At 43.0% G+C, this 24640-nt stretch overlaps 1 protein-coding gene across 6 annotated transcripts in view; it reads right to left on the minus strand.

The window, feature by feature from the left end:
* Nucleotides 1-6680: 6680 nt before the first annotated feature.
* The window catches only part of sept9b (septin 9b), a 65719-nt gene continuing 47759 nt past the window's right edge, over nt 6681-24640 (minus strand). For 5 of the 6 annotated variants that reach the window (XM_035636701.2, XM_035636700.2, XM_035636699.2 and 2 more), the window contains 9 exons: nt 22057-22245; nt 18978-19106; nt 18741-18822; nt 18013-18150; nt 13635-13752; nt 11511-11606; nt 11145-11241; nt 9191-9242; nt 6681-8688 (listed from right to left, as the gene is read on the minus strand). In XM_035636701.2, the coding sequence (XP_035492594.1) occupies nt 8484-8688; nt 9191-9242; nt 11145-11241; nt 11511-11606; nt 13635-13752; nt 18013-18150; nt 18741-18822; nt 18978-19106; nt 22057-22245 (1106 nt within the window). In that variant the 3' untranslated portion in view covers nt 6681-8483. Of the gene's footprint in view, nt 8689-9190; nt 9243-11144; nt 11242-11510; nt 11607-13634; nt 13753-18012; nt 18151-18740; nt 18823-18977; nt 19107-22056; nt 22246-22780; nt 22937-24640 lie in introns of those variants that run through there. The other variant, XM_035636703.2, reaches the window with a different exon arrangement.

Here is a 24640-nt window from a genome sequence, read left to right on the forward strand (position 1 = left end):
CAGCCCTGTCAAGGAAGGCAGAACCGCTCGCTCTCTCCCTCTATTGTTTCTGATTGATTATGCAGAGGGACCATCGCTCCGTCCTCCCTTCCCTCCCCATATCTTTGAATTCCACTGCAGTTGGCTTGAAGCCAAGGGATCCTCCCCCATCCTTCCTACTCCCACCCTCTGACCTCATTGGGTGCCCACCCACCTATACATCAACCTCCTTCACCTCTGGTAGGGTGACAGTCGCCCTCAGCAACTGAATGAAGCAGGGGGACAAACTAGGACGAAGATAACCTTTTCACAGTTCCACTGACCAATTCATACTTAAAACAACAATAAATAAATAAATAAATGAATAGTGCCATTGCTCAGCAAGCCCCCAAACACTGAAAAGACGCAAACACAGTTGGCGAAGGTGAAAACTTTAAAGGAATAAATGTATTTCTGTCAAGAAGTGATTGGAATGCTTTTTTTCTTCCAACAAGCCCCCCAGGGAGCAGCATATCTGCCACAGACTAAAAGGATGGCCACATCACAGACCAGTTCTCTTTTTATTACCCAGAAGGGGACGAGGCTGCTCTTTTCTTTCAGCAGCCTGGCAGTAGTGGGTAGAAATCCAACTGCGGTGGCATGCCAAGGCACCTTGAAGGCTGATGGGGGGTCCATATTTCATTGTCAATTGCCTCAGTTATCATGCAACGCACATTCACTCGCGCTCCGCATCAGCCTGAGTCTTAACTGATGTGCCAGTCAGTCAGCCCCATTAAACCCCAAAGCAGTCCCTGGGCAGCCCTTTTGTCTTCACTATTTGTTCCCCTCAGCAGCACTAAACAGCAGCTCCCACAACATTCACTCCAGCTCAACAACCTTCGCCTCCCCAGAGAGGTATGCCTTCTCCTCTCCCACCTCCACCGGGGACTCTAATGAAATATGCAGCTGTCTTTTAATCAAAACAAGGCCAATTTGCATACGGGCAGGAAGGGGCGGCAGACCCTCCTCCTCTCCCAGCCCTGACAGCGCCAGAGCTGGCCGCCATCCAGGCAGACGAGCGCCCTGATGTCGGAGCAGCAGCGAGGAGATGGCAAGGAGGCGGAGGAGGAGGAACGGGAGATGCAGGAGGTTTAGATGGGGGCAAGGGGAGGGAATGGTGGAGTAGGAGGGGCGGGAACATGGCTAGAAACAAGCAAAATCCAAATTAAGCAAACGAACAGATGGATATGGCGCATTAGCATACAGCAACAACAAACAAGGGCGCCATGCTCTGTGTCCAGGAGAGTGAGTTGGCAGGGCTCAAGGGTAAATCGGGCAGAGGATTAGAGAATATTAGCAGTCTGTGTATGTCTTCATGTACACGCTTGTATTTACATAAATAACTCGGTAGGACAAGGCGCTGACTAGCCTGGAGTGAACGGGATGACAAAAATCACAATTGACGCATGCACATATTTAATAAATGCAAAGCCATTAACGATCAGCGATTAATTACCAGCAAATTACCTTGCGTCGATTATTTTGGAAGCGCTGCACGGCGAGGCAGGGGTCTTGTCGGCCGGGCAATGGGTAGCGATCTTTTGTTTTGGACTGTTTTCACGGCTCAGGGCGGAGGAACTGGCAGATTTAACAGAGTTCTCTTCTGTTCAGTGTGTGTCTAAGTAGCTCTAAAGGAGACAGAGGCTGACGATTTGTGTGTGTGTGTGTGTGTGTGTGTGTGTGTGTGTGTGTGTGTGTGTGTGTGTGTGTGTGTGTGTGTATGTGTATGTGTGTGTGTATTGGGAAAATGAATAAAGCAACTAGCCACTGGTGCCACACCAGCACAGATAGGCGTTGGCTCTCTTAAATGATGGGTTACCACGCAGATGGTGAACTGGCTGACTGGAAGTATTAGCTGTCTGGTTGTCTAGCTGGCCTGGTGGCTCATTGGCTGTCTGGCTGGAAGGATTCTGCCTGGTAACGACAGAGCCAGTGAAGGAACAAGGAAAGCTGATCTTTCTTTTGGCATATAATAATGTGGCACGCATTTTTTATCTGACAGAGCCATTAAGGGCAAACGCATTGTTACACCACAATGGTGAAAATGGCAGTATGCTGGCTTTCTTCCTATATACAAGAGTGCAACTGTGCATCACAGTTTTCCTGCCAGAAGACACTGGTAACATGTCGCCACGGAACAATATGGTGGTGGGTTGGAGTGTAGTGATGTATTAGGCAATGTGATCCAGCTGAGACTCATAATGTACCTGCTGTTAAGATTTGGCAGGAGTTTCTATATTTCTAAAGCAGCACTGTGAAGGAGGGAAGAGGGGAGCCACAGCTGAGCCATTTACATTTTTTCTCATCCCATTGAAAGAGCTATGAGCTTGTGAATTATTAACAAGCCCCATTGGGGGAAGAAAAAAAACCCCACACACTCGTACCATGACGATCTTCAACTGCCTCACCGATGTGGTCAATCCGGCCGACCCATCAACACCGAGCCCAGCCCTGCCGCCTGCAGACCGAACGCTTCACCATCTGAGAGAAAGAGACAAAGACATTTCACCAAGCTTTAAAAAGCTCTTCACATCTACTTTGTTTGAGCTGATGCGACTTCAAACTATGTAGCTGATATTGTTCAAGGGCTAATTAATTCAGACCCTCCAGTATTGTATGCTGAGCCGAGTGCCGGCTCAACATCCTCTTACTGAGAGAATACTAAAAAAACATGATATAAGCCTCCCAGGGGAAGTTTCCTCTATTATTATGACTTCGCTCTACATACTGTATCTGTTAGAAAACTAAGACTTTTATGATTGCTGCCGATGCTCCGTCAAAGATGTGTCTGACCTGCCGAGGAGGCCAGTTCAAGCTCTCACACTCAGCCATCCCTTTGGCTTTGGTTGATGGAATGATTAGAGAAAGAAATCATTCTGAACTACCGCCCGTTGCATGCTGTGATAATGCTGTGATAAGTCACAGACCCGCGAAGAGGTAAACTGAATAATTGAATGGATGAGCATGACTGGATGAGAACAGAATCTCATTATTGGGACCTTTGGAGGTGTCCTGCAATTCAGCAAACTCTGACTCTCACCGGAGAATACTTGAAACACGCGATTCTGTACGAATTAACGTTTATATGTATTTCAATCACTTTGGACATTATGGGAAATCTGTAGAAGCGAGAAGCAGCAGGAGCCCAGCTGCTGTATTACATTTCATCGGAGCCGTTATCACGTCACACATCAAAAGAACATCCAATAAAAGAGTCTTGTACACTTGATAGATCTCATGAATCTGTGGAGCAATGATCACATATAATATAGTTGCTTGCTTGGAGCATAATTAAACTATACTAGGTAGGTATCAAGTAGTAAGTATCAAGTAGATCAAACATTTTGACAGCTATTTTGAAATTGTAGAGCTAAATTGGTTAAGAAAGTAGTATGCATTTTAACACACATTCTGTATCACCTCAAAATATCAGGGTATCACTATAACAAATATAGCCGCTGCGTCATCAGTGACATGAGCAATGGCAGGGGGAGAGCGAATGAGAGCTTAAAAAAAAAAATACAGTATTGTGCAGTCAGGGCAGCAGCAGCACATATTAGCAGGCAAACAGCATGGAAACATTTTTTTTTCTATGCAAACGTTGTGCTTCAAGTTTAACCTTTGCTGACAGTTGACGTTTGTGAACACAAGTCATGTCGCTCCTCCTGCGGAGCTAACTCTGTGAATAGTCTCAGGTAGCATCATCATCACTAGCTGTTGTTTCTCACTGGATTATGAGTCATGCTATAGCTGCCACATTGTCTGTCAAAAGTTGCGTGCTGTTAAAACTAAGGTACTGTATGCAATGGAAAAATGTGTGTTGCATGCAAAATCAATTGCAAACAGTAATTTCACATGTTAGGTTTCGACTCTTTATTTCTAAATAATTAAAACAAACTTGTATATGACGTGTTTTCAACACGTCATGTGTATTCTACCCCAGTGCTCTGTACGCAACACATCCAATTCTGAAATGGCCTTTTATCACTGACTCAATATGAATTTGGAAATCAATGTGAAATCTACGTTGACAGTCGACAACAACCTTGTGACCAGCTACCAGAGTAGATGCGTGCATACCCGGTAATGTTTAAACAATCTATGATGAATGAAAATACTTCAATTTAAAATTAAAAAAAACAAATTAACTTCACAACACGAGTGACTCTAATGCAGTGTATCACATTCAACTAATGTGTTCATGCACTGTAGATGATGAAAGATGGCACAAATGCACTAATTAGATGGATGGTTATTTTACCACAACAATTACAGGGAGTGTGTTAACTCAGTCGTCCACTTCTACGCTCATCACCATTTATATTAAGCTTGTTAAGAGTCTGGCTTGAGATTAGGCAAATTAAAGGCAATGCGAAAACCCAACACTCTTGACAGTTGCTAATTCACACACTTCTTCATTCGATTTAACCTTTTTTCCCCCCTAATCTGTCTAAAATGTTCCACAAAACAGAAATGATTGATAATTAGACGATGAAAAAAAACAGATTATTTCATATTAAAGACCAGGGTTTCCAACTTGGTCGAAGTAAGTTAAAACACTTTACTGTTGCTACTACACCAGCCACCTAGCTGCTCAATTGACACAAAACCGAGTGAAAGTGAAAGAGTGAAATGCTGAAAAGAGTCAAATGCTTACTGGAAGAGTCTTCCTGTGCGTTTCAGAAAAACAAGGATTTCATCAGGACTTCCTGTTTGTTACAGAACAGGTGGGCACATGGCCTGTATATACTGACTGAACCTCTCCCAATCCTCCAATTAGGTCTGGTCACGTGGAAGGCCTGTCCCCTCCAAAAAAACACATTTCAAAATAAAAGCTCCTTCTTTTTTTAAATCCTTTTTAAAGTTATCTTTTGAAAGGATGCATTTTATACCATCCTCGCCCAAATATTTAAAAAAAAAAGTTTTAAACAGTTTCCTAAGCTTATATTCCTTATATTGGGAAATGTTTAAGTTCAGCCATCTCTTGTGTACAGAGGTTGTGCTTTTGCTCACGAAATGTATTTGCTGAAAAATGAGTTTGTGTTGCCGTGGTTTCCTTCACATATAAACCAAATGAGAAAACAGGCGAGTTGCACCCCTAGAAATATTGTTAGTGGCTTTCAAATTGTAAACCACATTTGCAATAAGCCTAACACAATCTTTGCGTCTTTGATCAAAGGTTTTCTATTTTTCTTTTTTGAAGAGGATACATATGTTGGAAATGATTCTTTTCTTCTTCCCCTGCAGATATTTCAGATTTCCCACAATCCGCCCTTTCAAGACGAAGCCCCTGAAAGCTAAGTTTGGCTCAGACAGTCTCTCTTTGTGCCATGAGGTAATCCGTCTGGCGTTCTGAACACATCCGTCCAAGTGTCATATGATGTAAAATGGAGAAAAGTGGGAGAAAATGTGAAATTCTTGGTTACACTCAGAGGAACCACATCTACTTATAGCATACCTGCGCCAATCAGAGGACGTGTCACTGTCGTAGCAGTGTCAGTGATGTCATTATCACTCACCGTCATGCTTCAGGACGGCTGCCTGGGAAACAGTTTACATAAAGGTGTCTACGGTAGGTGAGTGCTCCATAGATACGGCTTTTTATGGAACTTCCATTGTCTCTCACCTTCCCATTTCTCATTTGTCACCACGGCGGTGTCGTCCTCGGCACAATGGCGTCTCAGACCAATGACTACAACACAGACATGGCGGGTAAAGCCACAGCAGGAGCTGTGATGTGTGAAAGTGTGACGCTGACGACGACCTTGAGCAAACAACGCTGTCGACACGTTACGACCAACAGGGTAGTTGAGAAGGAGTGCGATGGGAGGTGTTAATGAGAAGCCCTATTAAACCGGCGCTGTGAGCACGGTGTGACACTACTGTGAAAGCGGCAAACTTACATGTCCTCTCAGTTGGGGTTGTACCGGGAATGTGGCATGCTGCATGTTCTATTCTGTCTGCATGCAAACCGACATGAACTGAACTTAAGAAGAATAAGCTGTTGTCTGTCTGTAGTTCAAGTGCAGGTTCAACAACTACATCACAACTAAGCATATTACAAGCCGAGCAACTGACGATAGTTTGAAGGAAAAGGTGCCTTCTGATATTTTCATGCACCTCTTTTTCAATGAAGATATTAAATGTTTTAATTTTTTGCATTTGCTCAGATGTCAAATGTAACACAGAATAAAAATGCATTAGTCACACGGTTTCACTATACTGTCGCAGATTTTGCTACTGTTCAACAACTCTGTACACGCATAAATGTGTACTTCATTTCTCACACCGTTATGTCGTTGTTAATGTTGTTATAAGTAAGTGAAAAGCAGGTGATGTCAGTTTTTAATTTCAGAATGTTAGAAATTTACTGTACTAATGGGTTTAGTGTTTAATTCCTTCCTCAAAGAGATAATACCTCAAGAAACATTCAAGTATATCAACTTGAAATGATTAAATGTAGAAAAAGATTTGATATTGATATTTGAAAACATGTTAAAAAGAAAATGTTCTGAACTAATTAAATAATGTTGTCATTTGTTACGAACTGGTGAAATGCTGAAACGTTTTGCTTGGATTTAACAGAACTTGAGCGAATCCCACCTAATCAATTCAACCTAGCGAATCATCAGCATAGACAATAATATTGACAATGAACAGAATCAACTTTAAACAATAAAAATATCAATCTTTATTTTTTTGAGATAGCATATCAAAGATAAAACCTTGATCTATAATACCATAACAAATTACACAAGAACTATACAACAGTAAACAAAGTGTAACCTAATAACTCTCTCTGGATAAAAGACAATAGTTTTCTCTTCTCTTTGCATGTATGGAAAATATTTTTATTGAGACTTAAAGAGGCAAAACGAACAATGTTGACCATGTTTGTTAGGTAAATTATGAGGAAGTCATGAATTTAGATGTAGCCTCTATAAAACATCCCGTGAGTGTGCATGAATGTATAATTTTTCACAAATAATACAAATACAGTGGCATCATGTAAATGTGTGTTATTTAAGTTTGTTGGCACAAATTCTTCCTCTTAATAAAAAAGGAAAATAAATCCTCTTGATAAAATGCTTTACGCATGTCATGGAAATGTCGCTGCTCTAACCATTTATCTATTGGCAGGATCAGTCATAATTATTAAAATTGAATAAACGAATACAGACAACTTCACGAGCGGGTGAACTCCTTGGACACCAGTTACAGTGGAGCCTAAGCAACAGGGCAGGACATACTGTATGAATGCAGGCGACAAAAAACAAACGCTAAACGTACAAACCTCTGGAAGCCAACAGCTGGAATGGAAGTTGAATAATGCTGATTACACTAAACATACACATAAATACCTATTCATAAATCAACTCTATGTACTGCATGTGCTTCTCTTTAGAACAGAAAAAAAGGACTATTTGGTTTACAGTCAGAAAAAAATGGGATAACAGTTGCACACATTCCTCCACAACCCCATCTCATACAATAGTATTAGACCATGAACAACAGCAATAAAAATTCAATAAGTAAATGAGCGATGTAAAATGCAAGGTATGACTGTATTACACGATATTGGCATTATATAGAAAGAGACGGGATGGTTTGGCAACCAAGGGTTTTGAAAACATCATAACACAACGGAAAAATGACAAGAGGACTCATCTTTCCACCAAAGCTGCTCCACACTGCTATTGCTTTCTTTTTTTTATTTTGCAGTGCAGAGGTGTCAGCAATATCTTTACTTCCTCCGTAATACTATAAAACTAATCTAAATATCCCTACTTAACCCGATTATCTATACAAAACTATACACCACAACACAACGCAGGCCAGTGGCACTAACAGTTATTTCTACTTTAGAGCTAATCTTGTAACATCCCCAGATCATATGCTGTACTTCAGTTTGAAACCTCCGGCTAACCCAAGATCCTGGAAAGGTGGACAGCACCCCACAGGCTTTTTCCACTGGATGTCGTTTTCCCATATCTTTTAATTTATTCTGATCAAAATCTTTTGTCCGTTGCTTCATCGTTACTGTAAGTCGTTGACATTTTGTTGCAAAGCCGACAATCAACGGATGCCCGAAAAATATGCTATGACAATGATCATGGTTTTATTGTAAACAATCCTGAATGTAGATTGTGTTGGGGAGTCAAGCAGATGTGTGTGTGGGGGGGGGGGGGGGGGGGGGAGTACGATATGCGGGTCTGCAGTGAATACATGATTTTTGCTCAGACTTGCAAAAAAAAGGAAAAAGACAAGAAACGAGCCCACGGACGGAAAATGCTGGAATTTACTGAGTCCTGTGTCGTGTAACCTCCTGATAAATTAAAAGCTGTGGTTAGGTAGTCCTTCTATGTCACAACAATGGTCTTCACAGCATGAGTGTGTGTGTGTGTGTGTATCCTTTGTGCCTGACTGTGTCCTGAAAATCCTAATTTGGCACCACACAGGACTCTCTACATCTCGTGGGACAGGGCTTCGTGCTGGGCAGCCACTCCGTTGGCCTGCAGGGCGCTGGGCTGCGCCTCGGGCTGACCGTTGGCTTTGGGCTCAACAGTGGGATGAGGGGTGAAATGGCCGTTGGACTCATTTAACCTGCGGACACGATACGCCTCGTAGTGGATGCTGCCTGTGATGTCCTTGATGTTCTGCATGTGTGTCCTGAAAGAAAGAAGACTGTATTACTGCAAAGTGTCCGCCTTGAGGACACGCCCAGGAGCCCCCATTAATTGTTAATATCATTTTATTGTTTCACTGTAGTGTATATTTTTTAATAATGTGTCAACTCAGTGCACTTGGAAACATGGCATACAACATTTTGAGAAATAGTGGAAGCAAGCTGCCACAGCTGCTTTGAAAATCTATCAATGCACTGTTACGGTTCAAATATCCAACAAACTAAAGAGGAGGAACAAAAAAAAACCTGAGTAAATATGTGTTTTCACTTAAAACAAGCAAATGAGGAAATTATCATTTTAAACATAAGAAATACATTTAACCGCTTACTATCACAATTTTAATATATCATAGCAACAAAACATGAGTAACAAAGTAACTGATCTAGAAGGAGATCCAGCTCTTAGCAGGCTTTTAATGCGATTATATACATAAATATGTATGATAAAATCCATCAAATATCCACCAGAGCGCGATGGAAGCCCACCTGATGAGGAGGTCTCGCAGGTAAGCAAACTCACAGTGTGCAATGTTCTCAACTGCAAAGAGAGAAAGGAGAGAAAAGAGGAAACATTAATTGAATAACGTAACTTCCAAAACACTCAAAACAATCCTGACTGACTGATTATGTGCAATAATCAAGATAAAATCTGGGCTTTCAATAATTAAATCACGAGACAACTCAAACCCCCTTTATTCATTGATCATTTGCAATTCCTCATCCCGCCACTTGATGTCAGTGTTGCTCACGAGTCAAATGAAGGGGCATGGTCTTACATGACATCTCCGGCAATTTTATTAAGCCAAGATAACGCACTCCTCCACTTCTCTCTCTCCCTGTACTGGAACACTTTAAGTGAGACGTTTTAACAAACTCCCCGTGACACGCTGCCGGTGCCTCCAGTAGAGCTGGACTAACACATGTTTGAATTATAGATTATGTCAAGAGTGTAAATGAAAAAAAAAAGGAGGAGGGTGCTATTTATGTAAAGCTTTGAAATCCAGGGGCAGGAAATTAAATTCTCTTTGAGAGGAGGAGAGTGGAATGACTGCTGGCTCTGTGAGGACTGATTAGTGGCGTCGAGGGAACACATTACTAACTTGTAACGAGCTGCACCGCCGGTATCTCCCCGTTCTACTCCTGAGAACGTCCTTATAGTAGAACATATACATTTAATGTCCTACTATAAGAACTTTTAATGTTCTTATAGTAGGGAGTAAAAGGAGTGCACATTTCACTCATTTTACTCCCTCCATAAAATTGTCCCTTCAACCCCTTAAAAATTTTAATTATTTATAAAAAAAGTTTCTCCTCCACTTGTTATACATATAGACACTTTGCTTCTGGCTTCTCGTCCTCCGAGGCCTAATTTATGATGTGGCTGCCGACCGTGTGGCAGCCCAGCAGCTTCCTCTCCCTCCTCCTCTTCCTTGTTCCCTCTCTCCTGCTGCTTGACTTTAGAATGGAGCCATTGTTCATTTCGACGGCATTTGTCCCACAGTCGGTGTACTTCACCTCTGTCCCCTCGCAGCTCCGTGGAGTTCATTTCTTATTGCTGGCTGAGAGACTAGCTACTGTACGGCTGCTGAAAGGTCAAACCTTTTCAGGAAGAAAAACAGCCAATTTGAACTCACGCTCATGGGTGAGGTAAGGATACTCACTTGATAAGATACAAGCCTGCAGCAGAAGCCAACAAATGTAAACTGTATCAAAGAGTACTTGTGTGTGCATGTGTGAGTGTGGTGGTGTGTGTGTGTGTGTGTGTGTGTGTGTGTGTTTGTGTGTGTATTGTGTTTCTGCCTGTTAAACCCCCCTCGGACACAGAACGTCCCAGTAAATCTCTTCCTCCTGTCTCACACGTCTCCGTGGTAACAGACTCAGAGAGACGTGTGTAAACAAACGCCCGGCTGTCAAACAACAGACGGTTTACACCAGCCGGGCGGATTCTAAAGCTGCAGTTTCTTCACACACGTTCAAAAGACACCAACGATAAGAATATGTCATTGTGAGGTTATTTTACCGAGTTGTTTTTTGACCAGGCACCATTATATCAAATGGTGATAGAGTTAGACGGCCTGGGCAGAGTGTAAATGGTGTAAATGAGCAGTTCATCAATGATTGACCAACTCCACAGCACAGATTGACATTAATAGATGTTATTAGGCCAAACTTGAATATATTTAGGAAATAATAATAAAAAAATGAATGGTTTTAAGCTTGAACTGATGCAGGCAGTGGAGGCTACATGCAAACATGGCTGGTATGTGTTTAGACCCTCAGGAAACATTCATTGCTCTGCCTGCTGTCTCATTTTCTATTGTGTCGAAGGGCCTGTCTGTTCAGTAGGAAAAGTAACACGCTTGGTGTGTGTGTGTGTGTGTGTGTGTGTGTGTGTGTGAGTGTGAGTGTGTGTGTGAGAGTTAGAATATAGGTGTATTACCCTCAATGGTGCCCCATTTTGTTTTCCTCCCCAGAATCCTCTTCCCGTTCACCTGGTACTCCTGGTCACTGCCCACCACAGCAAAAGGGATCATCTCCTGTTGAGTGCACACATGCACACAGTCATTGAAGTGTAACCAGTGATTTGTTGTTTCAATACAACAAGATGTTGCAATTGATTTTTTTCATTTTCCTGTGCCAATCAGGGCTTGTAAGATAAAAAAAAACAAAAACCGGAGACAGAACGAAGAACTGACACGTATTAAAGGCTTAGATTTGAGCATGTAAATTACACTCTTGTTATTGCTATGTGATGTGCTGATAGTGTGGCTGCTGTGCTGTGTCTGAACTGACACTGTGAACGAACCCTGTTTTTGTCATTGATCATCCTGTCTTCTGCGTCCTCGTCAAACTCTTTCTGGGGGTAAACGTCGATCCCGTTGGCTCGCAGCTCCTCTCTAATCTGAACAAAGCAAAAAACACAGTAGCTCAAAGACACATCAAGTCAAACTGGCTAAACATACAATACAAAAGCACAAAGCAGTATTTTGACTCTCAAAATTTGTCTTTTATGTCTAAATCATCTTTTGCACTGAGACAAAAATTAACCATAACGAGAGATGAGAGACAGAGTGAAAAGAGGGGAATCAGATCAGTCTGGTCCAAACCCTTCATCCGTCATCTCCTGTTCCCAGCACTCAGCCGGCGGCCAGCACCCAAGTCAATCAGTCACAGTACCAAGCACATACACTTGATGTCTTTTTACATCCAGCTTTTAAATTTGGGCCAGAAACTTGAATAGAATATCCCCTGAGAATACCCTCTGGGTACTTCAGTAAATACTTGGTTATGTTATACTGCCTGGTGGTGACACAAATTGGTCCCTAATATCCTCTGACACGGAGGACTTAACGTGGAGGTTAACCGCTCTTTGGGAAAAAGAAAAATCCAACAGAGGTAGGGCTTATAAATTGGCCACCCGAATACTCTGTGTATATACAGTATGCCTTTATAATGACTGAAACTCAGGCACAGGCGCAGAAAATAGACGGACAACCTTCTGGGAGAAATGTCCATTTAATGAATGACTGTTCACTCCCACAATTACTACTCTGACAATTTCCACTTGGTCCTCGATCAAACATTTCATTGTTTATCCTTGGAAGCTTTCTCAGGGCTACATTATAGGATGCAAACCCAACACAATTCTACAAAGAAGCCACATCAAGTGTTGGTTGGAGGAATGTGACCAGACACTCACAGCTGGACATACTGAGGCCCAACATTTAATAAAAAAATTTAAAAAACATAATAAAACCTCTAACACTGTTTGCATGTCAAGTTGCTGAAGGAAAAATGAGACAAAATTTGGCACAATAGGCTTTTAGTCAATAGTCTTCAGGGTCATATAGAGCATGTGCGGCCAACCAGAACAGTTCGGCAACAAGCCCTGCAGCTTCCTTTCACTGCCAGGGCCTGGTCAAATCCCTGCTTTATGCTTATTGGGCGGCGTTACAGGCACCGGGGGTGAAATTGAAGCCAAGACACCCATGGTGCTTCCACCTCTCAAAAACGAACAAAGCTCTTAGAGAAGTCCGTATTCTTGGAAGGAGGGACGGGGAGAGATGAAGGAAATGATGGAAGGAGGCGAGTGGCTGTCTGCCTCCTGCGGACTGAGGATTATCCAACGGCAACACACCGAGGAGGGGAGCTGGCGGAGACAGTTTAAGACTCCAGCCAGGTGGAGCAAGAGTCTGTGGTAGCGGGGGAAGCCATGATAAGGAGCTGATGGCTGTGAGGCCCGAGGAGTCTCATAGTGTGTCAGTTTGCTATGAGTGAGACTTTCGTAGCATACCAAGTAACAGCCACAGAATGGAACAACAATGTCGTCAAAAATCAGGGATCAATAAAGTTAAAATAATAAATCCTCCGGACGCCACGGAGATCTGTACCAAACTACATGGCAGTCTATCAAATAGTAATTCAGACATTCCACAAAAAATCTAAAAGGCTGACCTCATGGTGGCACCGGAGTTAAGATCAGGGGATCACTAAGTAATTAGGATACATCACTTGGGCACTGCCGATCCTTTGAGATATTTCAGTTTTGACTGATGCGGTGGACCAACTTAATGATGAATGCTCATCACTTAATTAAATGCTACCTTGTAACTTCTTCAATTCTGTTCATGTCTCAGAGGTTTCGTGTTCTTTCCCATGCATCGCAGTGTCGACCTCTCTGTACTTCGCTGACTCGTACAGTCGCCCAGTAATTCACTAGTAATGAAGGGCCCGTCTGCTCAGTTGGCAACCGGGCAGAGATTCCCCTTCTCATAATGTGCCAGACTCAGGAGTTGGGGAACTTTCCCAGTAAATAAATGCTTCAAATAAATAGTTCTTAAATGCTTCTGTCTGGAGCAAAGCAGGACTTTTAATGCACAGTGTGGGTTTGTCCAGATGGCCTTTGTTTACGATGCCTGGCACCACTCACCGTCTGTTTGAAGAAGTCCCTCTCCTCCAGGGTGAGTGTGTCAGCCTTGGCGATGACGGGGACGATGTTGACCACCTTGCTGAGTCGCCTCATGAACTCCACATCCAGAGGCCTGAGACTGTAGGAGGAGAGAGAGGACAACTTCAACTGTAATGTATGAATGTATCTGCTGCCTCTGTGTTGCTGTGTGGATGCTCGGAAAAAATCTGCAGGTTGGCGCCAGCCTGCGAGAAAGAAGGAGAACATTTCAACTCTCAACAGTGCAGATTCATTCAGCTTTTGCCCTTTTTTTCCCCAGAGAGCTTTGGGCAAAAAGTCAGCGTGGAGTCATCAACATCATGGATGAAAAGATGTTGCTTTTACATCTGAGTAAAGAAATGTTTTCTGGCAGGCATGGCATTCGTAATCCTAAAAAGCGGATGTAATGGCACACAGAAACCACAAGGGGGCGATCATGGTCTACTCCGATACATGCAGCAGCCCACCCTGGCTTCTGACATTGACACTCATCATATCGCATTAACATGTGCTCCTGTTTCCTATTCTCACTGAAATAACCCTTTTCCTGTCACGCTCTGCTAGGTGTGATTTCAGTGAACTGCAGGATTGATGCATAAAACAGTCGGTTTAATGCAGGTCTTTGTTTGCTGTCTCACATTTGGCCTTAATATTCTGGTTTTGTTCAACTCAAATTTGGTTAAAGTATTTTCTCTGCATGTTTTTCTTATGACGTTGCCCCCCCCCCCCCCATGTAACAGCTTTATGATGACCCCATGATAAGGCAATAATCAACTCTGGCCTGGTATCAGTGCTGTTCCTGATTTCTCTCTGCTCTGTGCGTCTTCTCTGTCTTCACCCCGCCTCCAGTTGCTCCTCCAGACAGCCTCCCCTCACACTGTCTGCTGTGCCCTCCAATTAGCCCCAGCCCAAACCAGGCCGGCCTGGTTCAAAGAGCCAGGAGCAGCTGCAGGAGATGCCTGGCTGGCTCGCCTCAGTGAGTGACGGCCATATCACCGTGAACGTAAGATGAAACACAGCGGAGCATGTGATACACAGAGCGAGAGAGCGAATGAGAGAGAGAGACAGGGAAGGAAGAGAAAAACAAAGATGCATAGAGGTAAAGAGAGACGACACAGTAAGTGACGCATTCAACCGAAATATAAAGTTAAGAGAGAGCATTAGGGCCGATGCATTTTTCATGCTTAGGGCAGCAAAGAGGCGGGAGAGCAAGGGATGAAAGAAAAGAAAAGCCCAGAGTTCGATAGTTGATCATCTCTCTGTGCGGATGTTTATCAGATACAAATGACATAACTGCACACACAAACTGTGCATGTACAGATGCAAGAATATACAAATAGGTAAGTGTGCTACATCATGTGCATGACTGAGCCTTGCGCACATCTATCCTCGCACGCCAACATATGTTGTATGGAAAATAAACATATATGCATGCTTGTATGCACACATGCACAGATGTACATTTATATGCCTACATGCATGCATAACTCTGTGAGAGCAAATAAGAAGATGAGTAAGCAATCCACCGGAGTGCAGTGAGTTCTGCCTTCCGTCTCAATAATAGATCAGAAAACCAGCTCTGGGTTTGACGAGAGTCAAAGTGCACCCTTATTTTCTTTTCTCAGGAGGAATTGTTAAATGAGGCAGTAACAAGACTACCCAGAGGGAAAACAGTGTGGCTGACTCTGCCATTATCGGAAATGGCTGCTGATGCCAAGACGCCGTTCTGCTTCATGAGCACTGCTCGTCTATCGGAAACCACAGAAGCGACCTGAAAGGCAAATTGCTGACATGCAAATTACATTAGGGCCTCTGTAAATACAAACTGGTATTTGAGATGCCTCAAACAAGACAATGAAAGAAAAAAAGAAAAACATGATATCCCCAATGATATAGGCCTCAAAGAGCTACCAGGGAAGTTCTGTCAGTTGTTCCTGCCTGTCATTCTTGGATGGTGGTCGCACAGCAGAGGCATCCAGAGGCTTTTGGCATCATGTCTGTGTAATTGGTAACAGGCCCTAATTTGAAACTTCAACTGGTGTTATTTTGTGAAATGAAAAAAAAGGAAAAAGTGTTTTCTGAATTTTTCCATCACTTCTTCTTTTTTTTTTTCTTTTTTTTTATGAACCAGAACAAAATGTGTGGGAAGACAACAAAACGTATCAACCACAAACTGGAGAGCTATTATGTTGCAGTTTAAGGTTCAAGCTAGTTTTTTCTGCACATGGAAAATCACCCACTCTCCCCTAAACATATGCAAACATACATACTTGAAAATCTGTATTTTACTGTATTCGTCTCTATGCCAGGCTGAAACTGTAGCTGCAACAGATGTCTCCTTTGTTTTCATGCCTACAACTCTCTGGTTGACTCTAAGGAAGACACCACTTCCTGACAGATGTTTGCATCTTTGTTTTTTATAATTATAGTGCTTTTTTTTAAAATGTTTTTTGTGTTTCAGTAAAGTGTGCCTAAGTGTGTGTGTGTGTGTGTGTGTGTGTGTGTGTGGATACTGAAAGGACAATGTTTGAGGATACAGCAGCTGAAAGGGGGGAGCAGTACAGATTCACAATGAAGGGAAAAATCTGACAGTGACTTGTGTGTTGCTGAACTGTGCAGCTGTAAGCAAAAAATGATACACAAACACATTCAGGGGATCCACATGAGTGTCGTTTTACAAGTGTTAGCATGCCCACTGCCCGCTGGTGTCCACTCCCCGCACAGCTTTACATGAACAGGGGAGCAGACACACACACACACACACACACACACACACACACACACACACACACACACACACACACACACACACACACACACACACACACACACACACACACACACACACACACACACACACACACACACACACACACACACGCACACGCACACACGCGCGCGCTCTGCAAGCAGCAGCTGTGGTGACAAGAGCAGATGATGAGGGGGCATGTCAAACATCGGGGCGCACACATGTCATCCCCCACTCAGAGAGAAGGTTCAAGTGGACAACTGTTGAGCGACCAGTGCGCAGAAACATGAAGCAGCAGTGGACGCAGCCGTCACCGAGATACACGGTCAGATAACTGGAGAAGGGGCGTGTGCTACCAGTCGGCGCACACGAGCGTTGTGTGCGCTTTTATGTACTTGTGTACAACACAGTGCCCCCATCAAGCCGCCTCTATCAACCACAAACACTCTTGAGACTCGGTGTTTGTCCGCAACGGTTGCAGCACTTCCCCCCCTTGACCCTGCAGTGCACACGAGGACACGCCACGCATCGCTGCTGAATCAAACTGATTTCAGAGTCGACCGGGAGATTAAAAAAATGGACCCAAATCACTGACAAAGCAGCAGGAGAAATGTGGTTCGTATCATCTCATTATTAGTAAAGCGAAACCGAAGCGAACGTCATGGAAGTGAAGCAAACAGCCTCCACCTGGTCGTGTAACAAGAGACATGTGCTTTACCAGGACAGCGTCAGGTCACTTTGGACAGGACTGGTTTTGATTCTGCAAAGTCTGCCTTCATTTAATTTACTAGCACATTTTCTTGTGCAAAATTACGACATAATTACCGTCAACATTATAATGATCCTGGCACGTATTGTGTTGTTCGTTGCATTCAATGTTCTTGTGTGTTTCCAAGGATAATCTTTTTTCTGGGATCCAAATCTAGTCTTGTGCGAGCTCATTAAAATAAGCTTAGTGTGTGACCACTGTCATGTAGGATTCGACCCAAAAATGGGTCTGCCGGAGTTCCATCCCTCTGTTAAACAATGGCAAACATGTTCCAGATGACCAAGAAAGGCATTGTTCACCAGATAAACCTATAATCAAATCCAGACCTTTGATGCAGCAGCTTATCCAAATCCAAATTCAGCAGAAAGATACATTTAGGCACGGCAATGCAATAAATTAGGACATAAGTTTTAAAATCATCTTAAGATCACATTTTAAACTGTGAATACACTTATCAATAAGCCTCTTATCAACTCTACCACTACCATCTCTTCATCTCTCCACATCCTGGGTAGTTGTTTCACCGTCTCTCTACCGCTCTCAACTGTGAGAACTGTGGAGTCCAGTTTCTTTTTGTGAAATCTGACTCTTCAAGTGACACTTTAGAGCCTGTGAGGAGAGAATGAGTTCCACATGTGCTCGCCGGAGAGAGACATAAAAAAAAAAAGAGGAGCTGGAGAAAGACACGGTTAAAAGGTCTGTGGAAAGACAGTAGGTCAAGGGGAAGATTCCCAGAAGGCCTGATTCATCTCTGCAGCTGTGGGAGAAACCGAGTGGGATGAGGAACAAAACGTGGTGCACTTAGTCAGAAGAATGTGCGTCTCTTTGATGCCTTATCTTACCAGTGGCCTGTGGGAGGAATGAAGTATATGCAACAGTGCACCCTGGAGTCTGGGATCCTCTTCTTCCTGTTGATGTGGATTTCCTCCTGCAGGTAGGCTTCATACTGGTCATTGATGAACTTCATGATGGGCTGCCAGCTGACAAGGGAAACAGTTTTAGAATGAAGGAGGTACAGGTTTGTTTGAGCTGACAAAACTACTGCCTACTATTCAAGCTATGGCAGTAGCTGAACAAATAGTGTGGTACAGTAGTGCAATATTCATGGAGATCTTTTGTTCTCTTTTGCCACTATTTGTACTTAGCTTCCTTCTAGGTTACATATAACATGTTAGTGAAGCAAAAACAAATTTAATTTGAGACATTATGTGTGAATTTTTAATTAAAATCATTAGTTCATGATTTATGATTTTAATCATTAAGTACATAGTTTTTTTGTAAATAGCTGCTAAGCCTGGACAAATCATTAATAATAATTTTTTCATATTTAAATGAAATGAGGACAAGAATTTTTTGATGACGAAATGAAAAACATATCTATATCTACACAAGGCATTTTGTAGAGGTGCATGCCACGATATTAGTTTGATATATTCTTAAACATTAATTGACTTTAATCTTTAAATTTTCATAGTTTATCCTAATTATCTTCCGTAACCATGTGGACTGAATTAACTGTACAAATGCAACCAAGGAAATAGGTTACAGCTACGGAGTAACCTCAGCTCACCAGTTTTCATTGTTGATGTGATCTCCAAAGCCAGGAGTGTCGATTACTGTCAACTTCATCCTCACTCCTTTCTCCTCAATATCTGGATGGAAAGGAGTTATTTCTTTAGGGGGGGGGGGGTTTGGACACACACGCACTCACGAACACATGCATGTGCACACACACACAGCAAAAGTATGATAAAGCAGCAGGAAACCGATTCAGGCTGCAGGCTACTGAACGAGAGCAATGGCTAACCGTGACTGATGGACTTGATCTCGATGGTCTTGGGGATCCTCTCCTCTGGGTTGGGCAGGACAGATTTACGGCTCACCTTGGATTTGAACAGGGTATTCATCAGGGTGGACTTCCCCAGGCCGCTTTGCCCTGAACAGGAAAAAAAACACACACACATACACAAAAACACACAAGAGTCAGAGAAACTGGGATCACATTCGCTGGTGGTTTTAACCCGAGACAGTCACGAGAGCAAAGCCATTGAAGCCAAAAGCCTCGTTCAATTCACACACACTAGTTTCTTTTATGGTTTTTCTCAACAACAAAAAGGGACATTGAATATGCATATGACATTTTTTAATGTCTGGAATGTGTGGAGGGAGGGAGAGAGAGAGAAAGAGAAAGAGAGAGTGTGTGTGTGTTGATGGACTGGGAGCATAGCAAGACAGCTGCAGGGTCAGACAAGCAAGCTGTGGAGGTCAAGAGGACAGATGTACTGTATAGACCCCACACACACACACACACACACACACACACACACACACACACACACACACACACACACACACACACACACACACACACACACACACACACACACACACACACACACACACACACACACACACACACACACACACACACACACACACACACACACACACACACACAATAAGACACCCTGGCTGCCCTCCCTGCTTTGTGCTGAGGGCAAGGATTAGGCAAATGCATCTCATTGAGGAGACCACAAGGGACAGGGCCACGACCACAGATGCTTTAACCTTTCACGTCCTCGTCAACCATCCGAGAGACAACTCTGTAAGCCAGAGAAAACTTTATTAGAACTTCAATAGTCTAATTTCTACCCTGTGTTATGGCTGCTTTCTCTTTTTCACTCTATTACTTCTTTGAATAAGGAAACAGGTAAAGACAAATTAGACCCAGAACAGAAAAAAAGGAACTTTACTGCAAAACATAAAAAATAAAAAAAATAAAAAATATACCATGCCAAATAGGGTTTCCTGGACCAAGTGTAAAAGGCTTGTCAGTACTGGCCACACAGTCAGAAACATGACCTCAATGAGGTGTTAGGCAAGTTTTTGCAAACACATTAGCCAGAAGAGCTTGTTGGGTTGTCTGTCAAAGTTCCCTGTGGCAATCAAAAATTACCTCATGCTGATTTAAACTCATCATTCTTCTCCTTGATTGTATTCCGTTCCAGTCCACACAGGATAAAAGTGTTATTTCACAACAGTGTTATATATCATCGATGACACAGGTTTCATTTGTCCTTAAGGTGTCGGAGCACTACAAGTGGATACATGTGATGTCGGTGTGCACTTTGCCTGCAACAATGATGAAAACCGAGTCGCACGTCTGAGAAAGATTAGAGACAGAGTTTTTACTTTGTTTACTCCCACAAAATAAACAGTGAGTAATGTCGTCTCCACCTTCTCACTAAAAACTCAAGTCTTACATTTTCACTTCTTTCCCGTGACAGCTATAAATCCATTTGCTTCTTTTGATGAACACTATCAGACCATGTGCAACACATTTGTGTTTGTCATGTTTAGGGAACGTCTCCTTGGAGATGTGCCGACATGCCGTTTCGCTGTGTGCACAACACAAAAAACTGCCCTCCAGGGCCTGAGAGCAAACCACAGTATGCAGTAAATACCAATATGCCAATATAAACAAACAAACAAAAAACTCGAATTCGGCATTTTGCTGAGGCGCTATATCTGTGTTTGTGATAAAAACACATTCTGACAGAAGATAATATGGGCATGGATTAGTTTTTTTCTTTCAGATGTGCCAGTCTGCATGCAAGTACAAAGATACTATCCTGGCGTGGCTGTGTGTGTGTGTGTGTGTGTGTGTGTGTGTATGCAAGTGCATGACGATGGCAGCTAATTGGCGCTGTGTTGCAGCGCTCTGAGGAGGTGTGAGTGCTCCCTCAGGAGCGTGCGCTTCGGCTTGTCAGAGTAATTGCCGTCATTATACCACTTTTCTCAACCTGACAGCCTCTTTATATTCACTTGAGTGTGTTTGTGTGTTTGTCAAAACGTGGACACAACGAAAAAAGAGCCTGTTTGTAAAGGCACCGTGCTGGCTGACCCTTCACAGACAAACTGGAGTAGAAGCAAACATTTATTTCTTTGCTTTTTATGACTGCATCAAAGGACATGAGGCGTGTCAAGAAATCTGTAATTAAGGAAAAGAATTAAACATTTTTGTTTCTAGGGCAGAGAATCTGCAGACTAAGCAATGTGTGTACGGCATCCTGACAAGATGCGTACTGTGTGTGTGTGTGTGTGTGTGTGTGTGTGTGTGTGTGTGTGTGTGTGTGTGTGTAATTGCATTTTTTATTGTTATTGTAGCCAAAATTGAAAGGGTCACCATTTGATCTTTTTCTTTTGATGTTGTTAAATTCAATACTGAGTCAATAACTGTTGTAAACATAAGACATTTGGAAGCAATTACAGCTAAAAGTCCTCTTGGATAAATCTGTCAGTTTTGATTTTAGCATTTTATCCATATACTGTATATATAACATTGATGCGCAATCAAGATCAATGTCAAGTTCAGCGTCGGGTAATCTTTTACGTCATGAAATTTCAAGTCATGGCAACAAAAGTATGATTTAATTGTGGTAAAGTTTATGTGCCTTAAAATCACTTTGGACAGATTCTAATTCTGTCTAAATATAAAAATATGTCAACACTGATTCAATCACGTGAGCTCCTGTCCCTGTCCTATCTTCACTCTACATTATGCATTGGCACTAAATTATGCCAATGAAGATGAATTATTTCTTTAAATTGGCATATGAACTTAATTGGGTGACAAGCTAAGGGTGAACAATATGAAACAATAACACAAATGAAATTCAAGGGGACTGAAAACTGTCTTTTCTTTTTGCTTTTCAAATTATAACGATGTAATGTAACATTTAAAAGAATTAGTAAGATTATTCAGTGCTGTGTTTTTTTGTGTTCCAGCTAGACACCTGTCTGTTTAGTGTATTGATTAAAACTGAAGCAGAACTGACTGAGGAAGTGTCTTTATTAAGTGGCGCAGAAGTGCATGTGAAACTCACCCACAACCATGATGTTGAACTCGAAACCCTGCTTCATGGCCTTCCTCCTCATCTGCTCCAGGATGGCATCGATGCCCACGTAGCTGAAGTCGCCGCCATGGGGTTTCTCCCCCTTGACTTGAGGACCGGGGTGGTGGGGCTTGGCGGACTCAGACATGTTGCTGCTGTGGCTCAGATTGACCTCTGACCCTGAGGGACACAGAGTGAAGAGACAAGAAGAAGAAAAAGGGAGTTGAGTCTACAACGTGAAAAAAAATTGGTAATGAAAATGGAGGCAACGGCCTCTGTGGAATATACCGATCTGAGCTGTAAATTTCCGGTGTGAAACAGGATACACCAGACTTTGAATTCAGATTTATACACACGCACCTTTAAAAACTGAAAGGTGCTAATCTGTCATTTGCACTGTCTGCCAAAAAACCCAAATGTCAGCAGGGAGACACATGCACACGGCTGCATGGAATAACAAACTAAACTTTCCCCTTACTGTACTCATTACTCCAAAGAACACACTCAACGCTAAAACTAACCAATAAATCAATCGTTTGTCCTCGTGCTGCTTAAATTTCCACCAGCAACGACCTCATGTTTGCAGCACAGCCCACGAGAGAAATTCCAACCAGTGTTTCACTGTGGCTACAGCTTCACCAACGAAAGTTGAAGCCACAGTGAAACACTAGAGCTGTAGTTCAGAGATTCATTTCATAATCGTAAAACGGCTTACCTCACTTGAAGGAGAATTAAATGGTAGAAGACGAATCCAAAGCACAGCTGCAACAAGCAAACCTGCTAGTATGTGCTTGCATCAGTAGCAGACTTGCACGTTTAAAGTAGGAGGAGGCTGCCTTTCCTGTGCTGTGACAGAAACTTGTGGTAGTGCGTGTGTGTGTGTGAGGTTTACAGACACAGACGCTACAAACCACAGACACACACACCTGAAGCTGAAGGGACACGGGCGTCCTGACAACATCCTTACTTCTTTCTGGCTGAGAAACGCAAATGCAGACAGGTACAGTATAACTGATGGTTTAGACTCTGTTTTGGGCGTATTATTTCCCCGAGAAAAGTGAGTTCAAAAAACACCAGAATCCATCGGCTTTTGTTGAGGAACATAGAGGCCTTTGTGCTGCTGATTCGTCTGTCTGACATGACACAGCCACAGCCTGCCTGCAGCATGTCTTTGCAACTTGTGCCTGTTGGAGATATGAATATAAATGAACCACACGTGACAGTGAAACATTTTCCGACATCGAGTCTCCTGCTCAGCGTCTCACCAGCCTAGATAAGATGGAGGTTGAACAGACAGCGGAGGTCGGGAAAGACGTGTGATCAGTACGGTGGCAGTGCAAACCACGGAGTGCAAATAAGAAAACACAACAGCACTGTCCGTACAATCGGAAGTTAATACAAAGTCAGAGGTTATTGTTGTACTGTTTTCTGATCTGCTTTCTAGTTTATTTTAGTAAATTTGTCATTGTGATTTGCACTTCAGGACCACCGCAGATCTTACTATGATGCACAGACTACTTACAAGGAAAAGGGAAAACCCTTCCTCTCTGGTTCTCTGACACTTTGTCCTGAGATCAGTGTCACCTGTCTCTCGAAGAAGTATGAAAGCTGACGCTGTTATTCAAAAGATTCAGTGATTCAACAACCTCTTGATTCAACATTGTCAAGTTATGAGAATGCGTATTCCACTGTGTGCACGGGCAGATGTATAAACTCATGCTCATGGGAGAATTGATGAATGAGCTGCAATGTCTCGGAGCCCGGCACCATTTTCCATGCAAAACAAAAAAGCTACAATTTTGGACTGAGTGTGTGAGGAAGGGCTGCACCACACCTTCAACAGTCTCGACTGTATCCGTCAGTCGCTCCAACCTTCACTTCCCACAGCATGATGAACTGTGCTGTGGAAGCACATGTGGCTTGGCTACAACTCAGCAAATCCATACCTAAAATCTTGGGGAAAAGGGAAGAAAATTCCATCCCCATGTGCCCGTCGACAGTCAGTACACGTTCAGAATAATGGGTTTTGTTTTTACACAATAATTTACACATCTAGAGAGGGGCAATTTTCCTCCATGCTACGACGTGAATATTATCAATACAACAGCAATCCAAACATTCAGGGGGGAAGCCGCGCTGAAATGTGAACCCTCTGTGAATACTGCACCACGGTGGGCCGCAGCTGATTTACTGCTGCACCGATGTTCTCAAGAAACCTGACAAAGAAATATTATGTCTTGGAAACAGCAATCCTCAGGTATTTGGATCAATTCAATCCTCGAGGTGTCATCGCAAATGTTATATTTTCATGGTGTCATTCGGCGTAAGAGCTACTACATTTGAGCCTGGTTGCATCGGTAGCCTCTTGAATGGCACAGCGTGAATGAGCTCTGGTGACACACTCCAGCTCTGCGGCCAAGCCGCCCTCTGGGGCGCCGTGGGCCACGCCAGCCCGGGGGCCACCTGCCGGCTTACGGGGGCTGCTCTCTAAGAATAGAGAAACAGTCACACTGTGGCGGAGACCAACACACAGCCGCGGCAAGAAAAACAAGCAAAATGTGAGACACGTGAAGAC

Source organism: Scophthalmus maximus, chromosome 8, assembly GCF_022379125.1.
Source record: "Scophthalmus maximus strain ysfricsl-2021 chromosome 8, ASM2237912v1, whole genome shotgun sequence".
Lineage (NCBI taxonomy): Eukaryota > Metazoa > Chordata > Actinopteri > Pleuronectiformes > Scophthalmidae > Scophthalmus > Scophthalmus maximus.